The following is a 19,765-nucleotide window of genomic DNA, read 5'->3' as shown; positions in this document are numbered from 1 at the left end:
ATGTCTGATGCTAGAAGGGAAATTGAGAAACAACAATCACTGCCAAGAAGCAAAGCATTCCCTGGGGAAATCCGGCCAGCTGGAAGAAGTTGGTGGCTTGAGGCTCAACCACTGTCATTCATCACCAAGGAAAACACTGTATTAAAGACATTGATTCTGATTTTAGCTAAAAATTGGAGATGAGGAAAGGAGTTGGGAAAGCCAGGAGGAATGAAAAAAACCAGAGTTGAATATAATTTGTTTTTTCAGCTTGAAGTTTCAAATAGCCTGTTCTGACAGAGTCAATTTATGATTATTCCAGAATTGATTGTACCCTTCGTGGATTATTTAGTGCCTTTACTTTCACCCCCTCTCATTACAGTTTGATAATTGCTTTGGAACCATTAATATAGGATGGAGAGAAGAGGTGAAACTAAAATCAGTCATTGATCTTTGAAAATTCTAGGAAAATCTAGTTGGAATGATGGTGAAATGATTTATTAAAATGGATTATAATCATAATCACACACTTTTATGTAGTACTTTCCTCACAATAATCCCATAAAATAGGCAGTGCAAATATTCTTATCCCAATCTTATAGATGAGGAAATAAGCTCAGAGAGTTTCAGTGGTTTGTCTAAACTCGAACTGACTGAAAACCAAACCAAAACAAGCCACACACAGTCCAAAGTTCAAATCATGCTCATGATTGGTCAAAGAGACAAGAACCTTCAACCATTAACCATACATGTTCTGAAAATCACCAAAACCTAATTGGCTTGAATGGAAAGTTACATTTAAAGAGTTTTCTATATCTTCTTCACCTGAACACAAAAACATTTCTAAAAATCACCCTCCTGGTTCATCTAGTCCAGAAGTCGGAGTCTGACAGGTATGGTGGGAAATTGTGATAAGGTATGGTTACCTTTCCTGATAACAAACTTGCAAGTTAAATACTTTCCTATCTGTGTATGCAATGAAATCCTTCTTTAATTTCTAACCAACTCTTAAAATAGCAAGTTTTAGAAGTTAGGATCATAGATTCAGAGCTGGAAGTGTCCTTTGAGGTCATCTTGTCCAATACCCTGCCTTTCTTTACAGATGAACTGAGTCTAAGAGAATTGAGACTTGTCCAAGGTCAGCCAGATAGTAAGTGAAAGAGCCAGGATTTGAACCCTCTCTTACTGCAAGGCTAGCACTCTTTTTTTTTTTATGTATGAGGTATTTTATTTTTTCCATTACATGTAAAGATAGTTCTCAACTTTTGTTTATACATGCTTTACAATTTCAGATTTGTCTCACTCCCACCCCTCCCTCCATCCTCCCCTAGACAGCAGGTAAGGCTAGCACTCTTTCCACTATATCACATTACTCCTCTGAAGTCTATATAATACCCATAATGGCAATTCTTGGACCCCACATAACACTTTAAGTGCCCTTTCTAATTATCATTGTACAGTTTCTAGTGCAGGAAATCCATGCTAGTGTCTGATTCCTCTATTAGGCTCCGTCAGTGCAGGAACTAGCTAAACTTTTTAATCTGCCCCCAAACGGTGTTCTGCACACAATGGGCACTTAATTAGTGTTGAACTGAAGAAGTGAATTTTATGAGAATCTGTACTATCTTTTATGTGTCTGCATATGATTTCCCTTTGGTTTTGCTAGAAGGAAGGACTCTCGTTCTAGAATTGTGGTATTTGATTTTTTAAAAAATCTGTCCATCTTATCTTGCATGGTTATATAGACTTGGTTAATAACCCTTCTCAGGCCCCATCTTTTCATACTGAAGACACTTTGTTTTCTTTGGTGAATCCTCTATAATCTATGCACATATTGAATTCTGACCCATCCCATTTCTAGTTACCCTTCCATGCTTCTAATGCTTGAGCTGCACGGTCATGATATCTCTCCCCTTATTAAGAAATGTCTCCTTAAGTGGTCTGAGGTGAGAGCGAGATACTGATAGCGGTTTGCGAGCTCCCGGTGTGATGTAGCTCTCCCCCCGGGGAGAGCTAGTGGAAGATCCAGCCAGTATTGTCTTCTGAGAGATGTTACCTGCAAATAGGGGAGCCTCAGCCGGATAGGGCAGAGACTTCCAGAATTCGGGGGTGAAGGATGCTTGGAAAGAAGGGGGGAGGGGACCACAGGATCGTGACAAATCGTAGACAAAATGACTATATATAGTATCCCCTAGGATGTCCGATGCTGAGGGGACGATCAAGGTTGGTTTGGAGGTGGGAATGCCAAAGTCACTTCTCTGCGGACCTCGGTGCTAGGGGAAATGGGCTAGCGGGAAGCCAAGCTGCTCCTTCTAGGAGGAGAGGGCACACAGCTTACCCCTGCAGTCTTGGTCTTCCAGGTCCTTTGGCCGGAGGCTACGCAGATCCAGCGCCAGCGCTGCTGCAGTGTGATTCTCCGCCCACCCACCCCTCCCAACCCTCACCCCACCTCCATCATTCACCACTCCCAGCTCTCCGTCCTCCTTGGATCTTCCCTTTCCATGGTTCCCGGGGAACGCCCCGCCTCCAACGTTCCCCTCCCAGCCCCGCCTCCAGTGCCTTATAACCCGAGTGCCCGAGCCGCGATCAGCTTGGTCTTCTGCTCTGCAGCCTCACTGTCACCTGCATGATGAGCTTCAGCTCAGACCATTATCTTTGCTCCTCCTCCTACAGGAAGGTGTTTGGGGATGGCTCACGCCTCTCCTCGCGCTTCGGGGGCAGCGGTTCTGGGGGCTACAGGTCACAGTCTCTGTCCCGTTGCAACGTTGCCTCGTCGGGTGCCTGTTCTACCTCCTCTTCTCTGGGGCTGGGGCTGAGCTACCGCCGGACCGGGCCTGACAACCTAGACCTGAGCCAGGCAGCGGCGCGCAACAATGAATACAAGATCATCCGCACCAACGAGAAAGAGCAGCTGCAAGGTCTCAACGATCGCTTTGCTGTGTTCATCGAAAAGGTGCACCAGCTGGAGACCCAGAACCGCGCGCTTGAGGCTGAACTGGCCGCGCTGCGGCAGCGCCACGCCGAACCGTCGCGCGTTGGCGAGCTGTTCCAGCGCGAGCTGCGGGAGCTTCGAGCGCAGCTGGAAGAGGCGAGCTCCGCGCGAACTCAGGCGCTGCTAGAGCGGGATGGGCTGGCTGAGGAGGTGCAGCGGTTGCGGGCGCGTTGCGAGGAAGAAAGCCGCGGGAGAGAGGGTGCAGAGCGCGCCCTGAAGGCGCAGCAGCGAGATGTGGACGGCGCCACCCTGGCACGGCTGGACCTGGAGAAGAAGGTGGAGGCGCTGTTAGACGAATTGGCCTTCCTACGGCAAGTGCACGAAGAGGAAGTGTCTGAGCTGCTGGCATCGCTGCAGGCATCGTCCCAGGCCTCGGCCGAAGTAGATATGACCGTGGCCAAGCCAGACCTGACCTCGGCGCTGCGGGAGATCCGCGCCCAGTACGAGTCTCTGGCCGCCAAGAACCTACAGTCCGCTGAGGAGTGGTACAAGTCTAAATTCGCCAACCTGAACGAGCAAGCGGCGCGCAGCACCGAAGCCATCCGAGCCAGTCGCGAAGAGATCCACGAGTACCGACGCCAGCTGCAGGCACGCACCATCGAGATCGAAGGGCTCCGAGGTGCCAATGAGTCCCTGGAAAGGCAGATCCTGGAGATGGAGGAAAGGCACAGTGCTGAGGTGGCTGGCTTTCAGGTAAGTGGTCCCGGACTACATACTTCACTAGTGATTTCTGCATGAGTGGAGGTCCATCAACACCGGCTTGTGCTTGTACCTTGGGAGACTGAAGGGTGTCCTAGCCAAGTGATTGATCCTAATCCCCCTTTTGAAGGTCCAGCTCTTCTCCCTGACCCCTCCCAAAACGGATATAGTCACATAATAATGGAGAGAGCTGTTTTTCTTTTCCTCTAGTATTGATTTTCAGAGAAATACGATGGACTAAAAAACTAAGCTAGCAGCCTACCACACCCTTCTCCCAACGTGGACCAGAGTGGTTTTGTTAAAGAAAAGGTGAAGATGGAAAGGGAACGGAGTGATTGATCTATCTGCTTTCCTTTGCCTTTCACATTCCTAGAGTCCGTCCCAATTTCTGCCTCTGGGGCAATCCTTTTGCTAAGAATCAGGAAGATGAGATCTATAGGTTATAAGGCAAAAACTGCGACGGTTGCTGTCCATGGTACTGTGCCAGTTTGAACACATTTCGATTTTCCTTGTCTCTCAACAGTGAAAGATTTCCCACCATCATTCACGAGTAGAGTATTGGTTATGACTCTTTAGACAATTGCCTTCTCTCCCCCCCCCCCCAGCTGTATATTCTTGGTCACCCTCAGTCGTTCATGAGAGACATAAAATTTTGTTTTTGTTTGGTGCTTTTACAGAAGCCTCTTTCTTTGCACAAGCACAGTGAGATTCTGTTTTAAAGCACCATTTCCCTTGACTTTATTTATTTATTTATCTGTTTATTTATGGGTTGATTGTACCTCAGGAGCCGAACTCCAGAGACTGGGGCTTCTTTGTTGCAGGGAAGTTACAAGAATTTGCTTGTTCCTCTTCACCTGTTCTCCAAACTCCTGAAAAGATATTTTCTATTTGTTCCTCCCCCACGTCCAGCAAACAATGGCTACTGCATCCTCAGACTTGCTGTAGGATGTGTCTGGTTGACCAGGAAAGGGACAAAAGGCAGCAGTATGGGGCAGGGAGGAGGGAGGTGCTAGCAATGAATGGTAATTCTGTGACTTTACTTAGGGGTACAATAAAACCTCATTAATTTGGCCTCCACCAATTCATAAATTTGGGATAATTCAGCCTGATTTAGGTTGAATTTTACATCTTTACACTGTTTATGAAGAAAGTGTTTGGGAAAAATTATTTGTGTGAATAAGATGGGAGTCATTTATCTGAAGAGTACAAACTGTTTTTAAGGTCTTTGAAACAATGTCTGCAAACATGTTATGACTTTCAAATGAACCTTTATTCAGTGCTTGCAATGTGATTTATTTGTAAAGTGTTAAACTGCAAATTATTGTTGTTATTTGTTCAAGCAGGTCTGGGGAGTATCTCTATTTTACCTACTGCTAGGAATTACTGTGGGTACATAAAAATAAAATGAAACCACATCACAAAGTTCTAAAACCCAAGCTTTCTACTAAATATCTGGCTCTGTTCCCAGCTATTCTGAATTCATGAAGTGCTACTATAACTGAGGTCTAGACTGCATTCTCCTTCCTAGATTCTAGGGAAAAGGACTAGGTGACCCCTGAAAGTCTAGCTCTGTGACTCTATGAAAGGGAGGTGCCCTGGCTAGGATAATTTTAAGATACTTGTCCTTTCAGTTTGGTACCATGGTATCCTGTTGGCTAGCATAGCATACAGCTTTTCCTTCCTTGGCCTGGTGGTGGAGAAAAAGAGGAAGGGGTGTTATTTATGATGCTTGGTAGTCTGTTTTGTTTTGAAAGGCTTTCAGGATCACACAATAATAGCATGGGCAGCCAGACCCAGGTCTGCAGGAAAAATGCGGCATCTGCAGTTCTGCAATGCTGCACCCCCACCCCCACCCCCTTGCCCCAGCAATTCCTTTCAGGACTAAGTGGAACAGCTCATGGGAGTGGAGTGAGATGTTAAGAGAGACAATCCTGAACTGCTTCATTTTTTCTTGGGTGTGGCTCATAGGCCCACCTGGTGTCCTAGGAGGACTGAAGCTTCTGGGTATTACCTTGGCCAAGAAGCAATAATAGCTTCTTTCTCAAAGAATTTTTTAACAGGTCAAGTCAAAGCACCATGATTTCCTTACTAAGATTCAACTGTCCTGTATTTTTTTTTCTTTCCCCCCCCCTCACTGCAGAAACAAAGATGCCATTCCCTTTTCTTTTGCTTCAAAGAGCAACCAACCAATCAGTGTGTTTTCCAGCAGCCCAATGCACATTTTACTTTATAAGCTCATCCTTACATAAAGGTAGGGGAAGGACACAAAAGAACCATGTTAACAACTATACAGTGAACCCTGCTATACATTCAGCATCGTGGTAGATATAAGGGATACAAAGAAGTATTAGGTCATGGCCTACATATTGTAATTGTGGAGACAAAATTCATACACATGAAACAAAGAATAACTGGAGATGACATAAGCAAGTGAACAATGGTGTGACACAAACCAGGAGTGGTGGGGCAGCTCAAATGAGGGAAGGACCATTGTTATTAAGACATGTCACAAGTCAAATACAACCATCTCTTTTCCTTGAGGACATTCCCATTCATTGCAGAGGGAAATTCCAATCCCTGGATCATTTCTCCCATTTCCTTCACATTCATGGAATGAATGCAAAGCCTTATGGAAGAGCAAAGGGGATATATTCTCAGATAGAACTCAGTGACCCAGCCCAATAATGAAAAGGCAACCACATGTCTTTGAGAGGTGAAGTTGCTTCCTTGAAAGACTTTGCTGATCCTTCTTATTTCATGGTCTCTCGGGAGAAATGTAATGGTTGCTGTGCTCTCACCAGGATGAAATTGGAGCTTAGCCTAATTAAATTGTATGTGGGGTCTATCCACTGAAAGTGGTAGGGCGGGGCAAGGGAAAAGTGGCAGCATGTAAATATAGAGCCAGAGAAATCTATCTTTGACATTACAAGCCAGGACAGATGGCTTGTTTGTTTTCTGCTTCCTCTAGACCTCTTTTCTACTTAATTCTGTTGCCCTGAGTGATCTTTCACATTTAGAAATCCCCTTATTCTTATACTCTGGATATACTTTACCCTTTGTTTCTGGAAAACAAAGGAAAAAAAGGAGAGTTCTTTTCCAAAAGGATATTTCCTCCTCGTCCTCAATTCATTACTTATATGCTTAGGAAGACACTGTTTCCAGAATGATAGCTCTTATCTGACAGTGCAGTGTTTATTCCATCCTGTCTAAAGGTGTGGCCTCCACAGAAGGTGAGAATGACATCCCAAATAAATAGAGATGTCTCATGCTGTTCTTTTCTCCACCATGACCTTTCTGTGTTTTCTTCACCGGCCAGCCCCTATCTTTGAGTGATGATGTTAGTGATTTTAAGAAGAGGTTTCTTAAGGTAATGTAAAATCTTCAATTCAACTCCCTCAGGCTGAGCCTGAAGCTCCACAGCCCAGGGGAGCAGGCTACTGAAATTATACAGTAGGTTTTCATGTGGGCAACACTATCTTGTTCAGAATAAATGCTGAGTTATCTTCACATGGTATTTTTGAAAATCTATTCAAGGTATAAATAGGAAACTAAGAAAAGGGAAGAGGGGAGAGTCAGGCCAGCTGTCAAAGGCATCGACCGCTATTAAGAGCAAAACTGCACCTTTTATCATAACCTAAACCATGAAACAAATAAGTAGAATACCTGATGCAAATTACAGTCACTAACCCTAACTCTCGACTCTACGTTCAAATGATTCATCAACCTCACCTATAAAGTACAGCTGACAAATAGATAGGAAGAAAAAAAAGATCCATGAAAAGCCAAAATAGATATCGCACAAAGCCCATGGATTTTACACTGACGTTCCCAAATCTCCTACAACCTGCTTACTCTTTACACAGAATATCTGATTCCAAAGCCCATAAAAAACGAGAAAAAGTAAATGATCATACTCCCACGTCCTGACATAGAGGTGATGAACTCTAAATGCAGGCTGAGATGTATTTTTTTGGATGAAAACAATGTCTTTATTGACAAAGAAGCGAAGTTAAACAAAACATGCCAACACTCTGATGGTGTCTAACAGCATATGTCTCAATATGTGTCTTTTTCTACTACTTTACTTCTGGAAGGCAGGTGGCTCAGTGGGTAAAGTGCTGGGCCTGAAGATGCTTAAACTGTATGACCCTGGGCAAGTCACTCAATCCTGTTTGCCTCAGTTTCTCCATCTGTAAAATGAACTAGAGAAGAAAATGACAAACCACTGCACTATCTTTGCCAAGAAAACCTCAAGTAGGGTCACAGAGTAATTCACAACTGAAAACAAGTCAACAGCAATACTGAAGGTTGTAGACCTCTAGTATTAATTGGTCATTGTATTTATTTAAATATTGATGTCTTTATATTGCCCTATATGCATAATGTTGTTATGCGTATTTATTTGTTCACTTGGTTCTGCTTACTTTGCTCTACATGAGTTCCTTTCAATTTCTCTAAATTTCATTAAATTCCACATATTAATCATTTCTTAGTCCATTATCTTGCTGGATCATAGTATCTCATTGATGTAGCTACTCCTTTAATTTATGCCAATTATAACCCATTCAGGACAGCCCATCCTGTTCAACATATCCACACACACATACAAAAGACACACCCTCTCCCCTTGATATTACATAGATGCTAATGGAGGTTGTTTTCCTGTTATCCCTTGCTCTTGTTTTGTGATCAACATATCTTTTCTAGTCAGCTCTTTGTTTAATGATCTTTAAACCACTTTTCCAGCATCATTTGTTTGTTGTACTGTATTACAATCTACTCACATCCACCATGTGCTTTCTTTTTTTTGTTTGCTTTTTTGTTGTTGTTTTTGTGTGTGAGGCAATTGGGGTTAAGTGACTTGCCCAGAGTCACACAGCTAGTAAGTGTCAAGGGGCTGAGGTCGGATTTGAACTCAGGTCCTCCTGAATCCAGGGCCGGTGCTCTATCCACTGCGCCACCTAGCTGCCCCCACCATGTGCTTTCACATCACCCTTTGAGTGATTCTCACCTTCAGTTCTTTAAGAGCCATAATATTCCATGACACATATGTTACTAGAAGAATATTAGTATTAAAAAGATGGTCTTTGTTTCATGGAGAAGCTTGGAGTAGTAGTAGTGGGGTTATTAAAAGAATTATTCAATTTCCCAAAGGCAATCTATACCACTTTACACCTTTTCAGTTCTGGACCTAGTTCATCGAATATTTGGAATGTCTACCCAAGTTGTGTGTGTGTGTGTGTGTGTGTGCATGCATGCATGCATGCACTCATGCACATGTGCTTGTACACACACATTGATGGACAAGTTCTATGGATTGTCATTTTACATACCATAAGACATTCTTTATCTACTTGATTTTCTCTATGTGGATAGTTAAATGGGATTTTTTGTGTGTGTGATTATAGATCTCATTTATTAGATTCTATAATGTTTTGGGACTTGATCTAATATCATTCACAAATAGGAGCATCAGAAGGACCTCATCATCTATAGAAGACCCCTTCGAGCTCTATATCCATGACCTCGCTGATCTTTCAGATGCCTTAAGAATCTATTCCTCAAAAGCTTCAGAATGGATCTCTTGGACATATGCTTGATTTAGTCCAGCTGTTTCTCCAATATTTGTTCTCTTCAGTGTCATTCCAATTTCCTCAGATAGCACTTCATTGTTTCTTTCAGCATAATACTGATGTCATTTTGGTCCTATTTTAGAATGAAGGACAGGGGCAGCTAGGTGGCTCAGTGGATAGAGCACTGGCCCTGGAGTCAGAAGGACCTGAGTTCAAATCTGGCCTCAGACATTTGACACTTACTAGCTGTGTGTCACTTAACCTCAATTACCGAACACACACACAAAAAGAATAGAATGAAGGACAACAACCAACCAACCAACCATTCTATTATATTCATGAACCGCAGTTTATTCTTCTATTCTCTGATGGATGAGTATCCCCTTTGTTTCTAGTTTTTGGAACCTCAAAAAGCGTTGCTTATGAATATTTTTGTATATATAGTATCTTTCCTTCTATCTTTTTTCCCCCCTCTATCTTTTGACTTCCTTTGGGTATGTGACTAGTAGTGTTATTGCTGGGTCATAAAATATACTCAGTTAAGTCACTTTTATTAAATAATTGTAAATCAAAATACAAAATGATTTGACCATTTCACAGCTCCACTAACAATACGTTAGAATGCCTGTGTTCCCACTGCTCTTCCAACATGGCTTACATTGTCTTCAACATGAAAGCTCTCATTTGACTGTATGATAAAAGATATACCTTGGATTCCAATTCCTTTCCTGAACTGGTGCTTATGGGGAGAATGTTTTATCCTTGTATACAATATTCACTTTTTTTTTTTTTGGTGAGACAATTGGGGTTTAGTGACTTACCCAGGGTCACACAGCTAGTAAGTGTTAAGTGCCTGAGGCCACATTTGAACTCAGGTCCTCCTGAATCCAGGGCCAGTGTTCTGTCCCCTGTGCCACCTAGCTGTCCCTACAATATTCACTTTTGACCAAAAGAGACAATCATTAGATTAATATATTTTAACTTTTAAAAGATTTTTTTTTGAAGATTCTACATTGGGGAAAATCCAATCAAACTCAATACAACCATATAACTAGAACTAATCATATTAAAATATATATTTTTTTAGAAAATGTTATTTTTCTCCCATGCTCTCCTTTTTGTATGTAAACATATGACTTTTTGGTGTTTTTTATGTTGTTATAGTGGATGTATATGTTGTTCTAGTTCTTTTGTTTTTGTTTTGCATCATTCTCTTTCCATATTTCTTTGAATTCCTCAAATTTGTCATTTTAAATACAGGAATAATGTTTTAGAATTTTTATTTTTTATCAAGAAAAATTTTACACTTATTTTAATGTTCATATTTTTGAAATTTTGAGTTTCCAATTCTCTCCAGCCCCTCCCCAACCTATTGAGAAGGCAAGCAATATATCATCTATAAATATGAAGTCATATGAAACATATTTCCATATTAGCCATGTCGCAAAAAAAAAAAGTAAAGTCAGTGAAAAAATATTCATTTTTTTTTTTTAGTGAGGCAATTGGGGTTAAGTGACTTGCCCAGGGTCACACAGCTAGTAAGTGTTAAGTGTCTGAGGCCGGATTTGAACTCAGGTACTCCTGACTCCAGGGCTGGTGCTCTATCCACTGTGCCACCTAGCTGCCCCCATTATTTTTATATACCATGACTGGTGTAACCATTTCCTATGGGTAATTTTTTAAAAAGAAAATCAATGCAGGGAAGCTAGGGAAAAGTATGGGGAACCAGAGTAGAACAGTGTATAGGATTGAGATTACTCAAAGAATTGATTTCTAGTCTCAGCACTGTAACTAATTGTGACCTTTGAGAAGTCACTTGACCTCTCTGAACCTCTGGTTCTTCCTTTGCAAAATGAAGGGGTTGGATTCAATAGCTCGTAGAGATATTGCTAGGTCATAGAATATACCAGCAATAATATTCCAGCAATAATATTGTGATATTTATGACTTCATACCATCCAGAACTCATTTGTAATTCCTCTTTCTGTATGAATGAGATTTTTAGATAGCTGAAGATTTGCCCTTTTAATAAGTAGCTTTAATTTGAGGTGTTCAAAGCACTTTAAAAACAGAAAAGCATTCTATGTTCTGTTTTGAGGAGGAGGAAAAGGAAACAGAAGGGAGACTTATCTCAGGATATTTTGGAAAGTTATGACAAAGATGGCACAATGGATAGCATGTTGAACCTGGAGTCAGGAGGACCTGAGTTCAAATCTAGCCTCAGACACTTATTAACTGTGTGACCCTGGGCAAGTCACTTAACCCTGTTTGCCTCAGTTTCCTCATCTGTAAAACAAACTGTAGAATGATATAACAAACTACTCCAGTATCTTTGCCAAGAAACCCCAAATGGAGTTACAAAGAGTATAATGTGACTAATTAACCAAAAAAAAAAGGCAAGTAAAAAATTTTTGCCCTAAGTTTTACATTTCAGACGTTATAACAATCATGAAATGATGATTCCCCCCTGCCTTGCATGATCTTCATTTCAGAAAAATACCTATCTAGCTATTTCACCAACTTTGATGGCATCTGTCTAAATCCATCATGTCACTTTCAGCAGCACCTTGAAATAAAATGCCCACTGCCCTCCAGGAGTCTTCCTTGCTTTGTCTCCCATAATTCTTTAATGATTTTAGAGCATTTTTTTTCTTTCATGCAATTGCTATTTCTTTCCACTTCCTTTTAAAGGTTTATTATTGATTGTTCTATCCCTATTGGTCATCAGGGTCTGTCCTCCACTGAGTTCTAGTTGTTGACTTTTGTTTTTGTCTTTTGGTGGTTGTTTTTTGTTTTTTTGTCAAATCTTTATTGGGTAATTGGGGAAAGAAAGCAGGGTCCATTTTAGTCTTTCCTCATGGCAGCCAGGACATTGCTGAGCTCCTCTCTCTTCCTCTTAGCTCAGATGTGAGTTCCCACCCTTTTTTGATGAACTTTAGGGCTTGCTTATCCTTGGAGACCTTGAACAATTCCATGGTCTGCCTCTCATAAGGGGCAAACCCACGCACCTCCTGGATCATATCTCTCACAGATTTGGTGTGTTTGGTCAGGCATCCATGGCAGCGGCAGTGTCATGGCTTCGAAACGTTCTTGGTAACTCTGTGGCCCTTGTTGAGGCCCATGGCCATGGGGTAGCGGATGGCCATGGCTACGGCATGATTATAGCCCCAACGAGAGCGTTTAACTGTGGGATATGTAACCTCCACTTCCCTGACCTTTGTTTTTTTGTGAGGCAATGAGGGTTAAGTGACTTGCCCAGGGTCAGACAGCTAGTGTCAAGTGACTGAGACCAGATTTGAACTCAGGTCTTCCTGAATCCTGGGCCCGTGCTTTATCCACTGTACCACCTAGCTTCCCCCTGAGTTCTAGTTTATAAAATATTAGGTGGTGTAATTTAAATTCTTTCTGCTGTTTCTTAGGGTTTGAAGGTTTGTACCTCTTGCAGCATCAACTATATTTTTCATCACTAAGACTGGCTTTGTTAAACTTAGGACTAGGAGATGTGAGTCTACCCAACAAATGTAGTGTAGTATAGCTTAGATATCCCATGAACTGCATCACTGTTTTCAGTAAAATAATGCTCAGCCTGTTGAATCTTCCATGTTTCCTCAGTCACTGATGGGGCCATTGCTAGTCATCTTGACTTTTTTCTAGCTGTTAGACCCCCATAACTTTGGAGGAGAGAGTGAGGCTGACCAGGTTGCATAGCTCTGTCTCACTTAAATCCAATTCACTTGCAAGTCAAGACATCACCCTTGTGATGCCATTGGCCCTCTTTGAGAACAAAGAATGAACAACAAATAAACAACAAGCCACTGATACAATTATATGAGGTTGGTTTTTTTAATATATATATATATATACAAACACATATACATATATACATACATACACACATATATACATATATTCAATTTTAGTATTTAGCTAAAACAAGCTTTTCTATTCCATTCTTGACTCTTTTTGCCAACTGAATAAAAGGCTGTTAAGATTCTATAGCAATGGGGCAGCTAGGTGGCACAGTGGATAGAGCACCAGCCCTGGAGTCAGGAGTACCTGAGTTCAAATCCAGCCTCAGACACTTAACACTTCCTAGCTGTGTGACCCTGGGCAAGTCACTTAACCCCAATTGCCTCACTAAAAAAAAACAAAAACAAAGATTCTATAGCAACTGTTGAGAAATGACTATCAGGAAATCAAAACATGAAAAAGATAAAGGGCATTCTGGCTTCATTTGTTGTCTTTTTCCCTGATGTTGTCCCAGTGGGAATTTCTTGATTCTGAGCCCCTGATAGAGATTGTGGAGTAGAGAGAGGATATGTGATTATTGGATTATTATTTTTCCTACTAGATTGTAAACTCCATGAGGGCAAGGACCATGCATTAAAACTTTACATCTCTTCTTGGATATGGAATAATGCACAGAATAAGCTCTTTTTAAAAAAATAAATTTTATTGATGCATTTTATTTTTATATAAATTAAATTTCCCCTCGATCTCTCTTCCCAGAGAAACATCCCATATAATGAAGAATTTCATAGTAAATTATCTTTTTTTCTTTTTGCAGGGCAATGAGGGTTAAGTGACTTGCCCAGGGTCACACAGCTAGTAAGTGTCAAGTGTCTGAGGCCAGATTTGAACTCAGGTCCTCCTGAATCCAGGGCAGGTGCTTTATCCACTATGCCACCTAGCTGCCCCCCAGAATAAATTCTTAATCAGTGCTTGTTGAATGAATAAATGGATGGATGCATGAACAATATAATGAGACAAGCCAGGAGTGGGACAATCCATAGCTGACATTGTGAATTTCCACAGTGGCCAGAGTCATGCACTTTGTGGGAGTATCACTGACTTTAGGCTGGTTTGGGCTAATTGATCAGGACTTCTCTTTTGCAGGATAGCATTGGACAACTAGAGAATGACCTGAGGAACACCAAGAGTGAGATGGCTCGCCACCTGCGGGAATACCAGGATCTGCTCAATGTCAAAATGGCTCTGGACATTGAGATTGCAGCTTACAGGTAATGCCCAGCTCATAGCCAGTGCTGTTTGATAGCATTGCTCAGAGCATCCTGGGTCACCAGAAGCATGGAACCAAGGTGGATGTTTGACTGTTGTTCTTTCTTTCTGTTGGCTAAGTGAATATATAACAATGCCAACAGTCCTGATGAAACACTTTTTGGGTGGCCTATAACTCTGTAGCTTCCTCCCCTTATGTCTAATCTAGTCTAGTAATGTCATTCTAGTCCTTGTACATAGGCCAAAAAAAATTCCCACATCGTCCTTGTCCAGAAAATCATGTCTCATTCAGCACCCTGGGTCCATCACCTCTCTGTGAAGACATGAGTAACATTTTTCATCATGGGTCTTCTGGAATTATAATTGATGACTCCATTATCAGAACTCTTACAAAATTATCTTTAAGTTGTTCTTCTGACTGTTCATTTAACTCTACATCAGTTCATACAAGTCTTCCCAGGTTTCTCTGGAACCCTAATTTTAATAATTTCTTATAAAGCATTTATATGTACCTGGCACTTTCCAAATATTATCTCATTTGATCCTCACAGCAACCCTGGAAGGTAGGTGCTTTTGTTACCCTGTTTTTATAGTTGAAAAAATTGAGGCAAACAGAGGTTGAATGATTTGCCCAAGGTGACAGAGCTATTAAGTGTCTGAAGCTGGAGTTGAACTCGGGTATTTTGGACTCTAGACCCAGAGGTCTGTCCACTGTGCCACAGATATCTCTCTTTATGGCCCAAGAATATTCCATTATATTCATATATATTTTGTTCAGCCATTCCCCAATTGATGGGCACCTTCTTAGTTTCCATTTCCTTGCCACCAGAAATCTTCTATGTCTTCAGATTCTAGTTTGGCAAAAAATGGTATGACTTGATGTTAGGAAAGTAGAAAAAGATGTTAATAAAAATAATCTCTATCCTTAAATAGTTTAATTTGGGAGATATAGAACATTTAAAAGTAACCATGATACAAAAAACATTTTATTTCAAGTATATAGAAGTAAAAGCAGAGTTCTGTCAGAGATTTGAAGAAGGAATGATTTTGCCTCTCTGGTGTATTAGAGAAAGTTTATGGTAGTAAAGTTCTCTAAGCAATACCTTATAGAAGGAAGAAGGACGCCTTCTAAACATAGAGCACAGCATGAGCACTCTATGTGGTCTTCTCCCCACCCCACTTTAAAAACAAAACAAAACAAAATATCTTTATAGTTTTTTACAGGTTAATAGAAATGATCTCTGTTTAACATATAAGGAATAGGTTAATTGAGGTGAATTTCTATGCCCATGGTCACAAGGTCAATAGGCAATGGGGCTAGGTCTTAGAATGTGGATCTCCTAGTTCCTGCCCCCCCCCCAACTCCACTATCCATTGAGCTCTCAAGTCTTTTCTTTCCCATTCATCCCTCAAAGAACATCCTTTCAAGAATAAAGAGAAAATAGCTTTCTTGTGCTGTTTACACAAAGGCACCCCAACAGGTAGTTCCCAATCCTGTATTCTCCAGGGTTGTTATTGGTAACCAGTTGAACTCACTGCCCTTATCTCCAAAAAGTCCCAATATTCCCCTTGTCTTTAGATAACTTAAAGTTAAGTATAGAGCTCAGGTTCAAGTGGAGAAAAATGGCTCCTCCTACAGATCCATGTGCCTCCTACCATGTTATTCCTACTGTAGCTAGGGGGTAATGAACCAAACAACTCCCCATTATATATTAGTAGAATCAAAGTGCTGAAAAATCTTACTGGTGTCTAAGGGTAGTGGGGATGATGGAAATGGGAGAAGGGGTTGTTGAATTATCCTTTTTTTTTTGCACTGGGCAATGAGGGTTAAGTAATTGTCCAGGGTCACACAGTGAATTACCTCTTTAATTATGTTTGGGGCAGCTAGGTGGCACAGTGGATAGAGCACCGGCCCTGGAGTTAGGAGGACCTAAGTTCAAATCTGGCCTCAAACACTTAACACTTACTAGCTGTGTGACCCTGGGCAAGTCACTTAACCCCAATTGCCTCACCAAAAAAAAAAATATATATATATATATACATACATATATATATATGTTTAACAACTGTCTGACTGTCTGGGTGGGATGCTTTAAGATGCAGTGAGACTTGAGACAGGGTGATAAATAATATTATCTCTAAAGGTTCGTTTCAATACTAAAATACTAAAAGTCCTGACCTTGAGTCAGGAAACTAAGTCCAATTGGACCTTTTCTGAATGGCTTGTGGTTGGTGGTTTGACCTCTCAGTGACCTTTTATGCTAATCCTTCTTTCTATTGGATTCACAGGAAACTACTGGAAGGCGAAGAGACCCGATTCAGCACTGGTGGAATGACAATGTCAGGGCTGAATCCACCTCCTAATCCCGGTTATTTGGCATCATCCAGAATGTTTAGTTCAACTTCCTCAAAAGTGTCACCCCCTGTGTCTTTTAAGAAAGAGGAGAAGGAGGAGAAAGAAGAAGCCAAAAAGGCTTCTGAGATAGAGGAGAGCTTTGCAGAAATAATGGAGGAAACCATAATATCTACTAAGAAAATTGAAAAAGCAAACCTTGAAGAAGTCACCATCTCAAGCCAAAAAATATAGTCAGTGCTTAAAAACAACAACCCCATAACGAGTAAGAAACTAATACTTAAGAGGGAATAATATGCATTTGACCTTTTAAATAGCTTATTTCCTGTACCAAACACCTGTTATGTAGTATAAAATATCTCTAGACTTTAGTCTCATTTTCAATACAGAATTTTCTCTCAAGCAAGAAAAACTCACTTAGACGCAGCTTGACCTGCTAGGAGCCAACTATGGTCCTGGAGCAATCACAGAGAAGTTACCCAATAATATGCCCTTCTCATTCAGGCAGATAGATGATTCTGGGCCAGAGAAGGTGCCAACTGAGGTGCTAAATCTTCTGTGATCATTGTCATTTGCTATGAGCTAAAATTAAATCCTACATACACTCACCAGCCTCAGCCCACACCCAGTTCACTCATGCTCCTTAGATACATAAAAAATCACTGCCAAAGATGAATCAACCTGCCCACATCCTAGGTAACTGCTGCTTAAAGCTGTTTGATACAGTGTGAATGTTGGCTCCTCAGGGGCTGCTCCAGCTCATCTTCATTCAGAAAAAAATAAAAGGCCAGTTAATATTCTTCCCTTTTAAACAATTTCAGGTTTTTCAAAAAAAAGAAAAACTGCCCCTCCATCCTGCTGTGCCCAGCAGGTAACTAGATGTATGGTGGTCATTTCTGTGATTTATGTGATAACTTTTCATGACCGTTTCACATCATCTAACGTGTTGTAGTTAAAAAAAGGAACCTGGCGATGAATGATGCATTTCTATAGTTCTCTTCCCCTCACATAGAAAATGCTAATATTTCCTAGGTTGGTTAGTTTATGACTCAAATCCATTTATTCTAAAATTCACTCTTTTAGGAGCGGAGCCTTTCACCTCAACTTTAGAAGCACATTCGTAATACTTCTAAGCTGTAGGCAGCCTGATAGATTTAGGATAAACTAGAAGAGACATATTTCTGAGAACAAAGCAGCCAAGGATTCCATTCATCTGTGATTATTCATTTGTGGTGATGTAGCATTAGTCTGCCCATGGTCTCATGAGAAGACATATTGTCCTTTACATAAAGTCACATTTGTATCTTTCCTTCCTTCCAACCTAGCTTCTAGTGAAGTCTTGTCTGTGTTCCCTTATAACCCGAGAGTCTCACTGCATATTTTATGTAATTGGGCCTCACCATGACACAAAGTATAGTCGAAGGAAACAATACAAATAACCCCTTTTCAATAGATCAAAACTACCAGCAGATAGAAAAGAGGGGGGGGAAATGTAATTTTGTTTCTTAAATTGTTTCCACAAACAAACTGTCTTGACCTTGAATGCAGAGTTGTAGGTGCCCCATTTTCCTGTCTGGGAAGTGGATCCTAGATGGCCAACCCATTAAGTCTCCCCAGCAGAGCAGCTTCTGCATCTCACAGCCTTATTTGTGCCGACTGACACCTGCCAAGTATGATGTAGGAAGATAAAGCCCTAACTGCTTATGATCACTTTCATCACTGCTGAAGAGTTTTGCTTATCTCTTTTTATACATTTTTGATCCAGGGCTCTGTGGTGATAAGGTAGTTATAGTTTCACTAAATTTTCCTCTCCTACTGGATCCCAACCAATTCAAGGATTTAGAATAGTCATTTTCCTTCTCCCTTGTATTGTAAGACACAAGTTAGTAAAAGTAATAATTAAAAACCCCCCACGCCTGAACTTCACTCTCATAGTCTGTGTTATTTGTGGTGTGCTATTTTGCTGAGTTATTTTGGTCTAGTAAGACCACACTATTTTGATTGTCTTCTTGCAATGCAAGCACAGTTCAAACCACAGAGTACTCAGGAACTGGACTTTGGTCTGTATGTACACATTTCACTTCTCTTTACAAAAGCCCTGATTACACTGTTAATAGCTTCATTAATATTAATACATGCACTAGAAATAATTGAACTCATTCATCTTTCCCCCCAAAACCCACTTATCCTCTATATTTTCTTGTTTTTTGTTTTTTGTTCAGGGCACCCCCAACCTTTTAGTCACCCAAGTTCACAGCCTTGAAGCTTTCCCTACTCTTCCCTCTCCCTCACTCTCCATAGGCTACCAGCTGCAGAGTCTTGCCCCCTCTCCCCTGTGACATTTCTTGTACCACCCTAGCTCAGGCCCTGATCACCTCTACCCTGGACTACTATCACAACAGCCTCCTAACTGGACTTCCAGCTTCCAGTCTCTCCCCTCATCAATCCATTCGCCATAGATATGCCAAAATAATCTTCCTAAAGTACACATGTGACCACGTCACTCCCTGTTCAAGAGCTGTCAGTGGCTTCCTCTTGCCTTGCCTTAGTATGTAAAGTCCTTTATGACTTAGCTCCAAACTAACTTTCTGGTCTTATTGTATATTATACCTTTTCATTGACTACATTTCAGTCCAACCGACCTATTTGCTTCCTACCAGTCTCCCATCTGTGCTTTGCATAGGCTGTCCATCATGCCTAGAATGTACTCCCTTCTTATCTCTGCTCTTTAAATTCTTAGCTTCCTTCAAGACTCAGCTCAGGTCCCATATCCTATGGGGACTTGCCTTCTAAAATGATTATCTTGATACTTACATGTTTGCATGTTGTGTTCCCCTCCCCCAGTAGAATGTAAGCTCCTTGAGAGCAAGAACTATTTTTCATGTTGTCTTTGTATCTCCAGAACCTTTGCATGTAGTAGGCACTTAATAAATGATTATTAGACTGCATTGGATTGGATTGATGAGAGCCACAATGTACATTGTGCTTCAGAATGCCTCGTCCCTGGCAAAACTTCAAGCCAAGTGTGGGTGATTTTTTTGGTGATGAATGCAATGTCACTTAGAAGTAGTGATAGAGGGGGGCAGCTAGGTGGCACAGTGGATAAAGCACTGGCAATGGATTCAGGAGGATCTGAGTTCAAATCCAGCC

General features: G+C 41.2%; 1 protein-coding gene across 1 annotated transcript; it reads left to right on the top strand.

Moving 5' to 3' along the window:
- Positions 1–2,495: 2,495 nt before the first annotated feature.
- Positions 2,496–19,563, top strand: INA (internexin neuronal intermediate filament protein alpha). The gene is made up of 3 exons (XM_043986722.1): positions 2,496–3,664; positions 14,140–14,264; positions 16,552–19,563. Exons 1-3 carry the CDS (start codon positions 2,606–2,608, stop codon positions 16,847–16,849), a joined length of 1,482 nt encoding a protein of 493 aa, XP_043842657.1. The 5' UTR covers positions 2,496–2,605; the 3' UTR covers positions 16,850–19,563.
- The last annotated feature ends 202 nt before the right edge of the window (positions 19,564–19,765 follow it).

This window comes from Dromiciops gliroides, chromosome 2 (assembly GCF_019393635.1).
Source record: "Dromiciops gliroides isolate mDroGli1 chromosome 2, mDroGli1.pri, whole genome shotgun sequence".
Lineage (NCBI taxonomy): Eukaryota > Metazoa > Chordata > Mammalia > Microbiotheria > Microbiotheriidae > Dromiciops > Dromiciops gliroides.
Note: the sequence above shows the minus strand (reverse complement) of the source record. Positions and strands in the feature narration are given on the sequence as shown.

Bases quoted from the DNA above. Each gene is read 5' to 3' on its own strand.
- INA (XM_043986722.1), top strand. From the start codon at position 2,606: ATGATGAGCTTCAGCTCAGACCATTATCTTTGCTCCTCCTCCTACAGG. The intron at 3,665-14,139 runs GTAAGTGGTCCC...TCTCTTTTGCAG, and splicing joins CTGAGGTGGCTGGCTTTCAG to GATAGCATTGGACAACTAGA. The intron at 14,265-16,551 runs GTAATGCCCAGC...TTGGATTCACAG, and splicing joins ATTGAGATTGCAGCTTACAG to GAAACTACTGGAAGGCGAAG.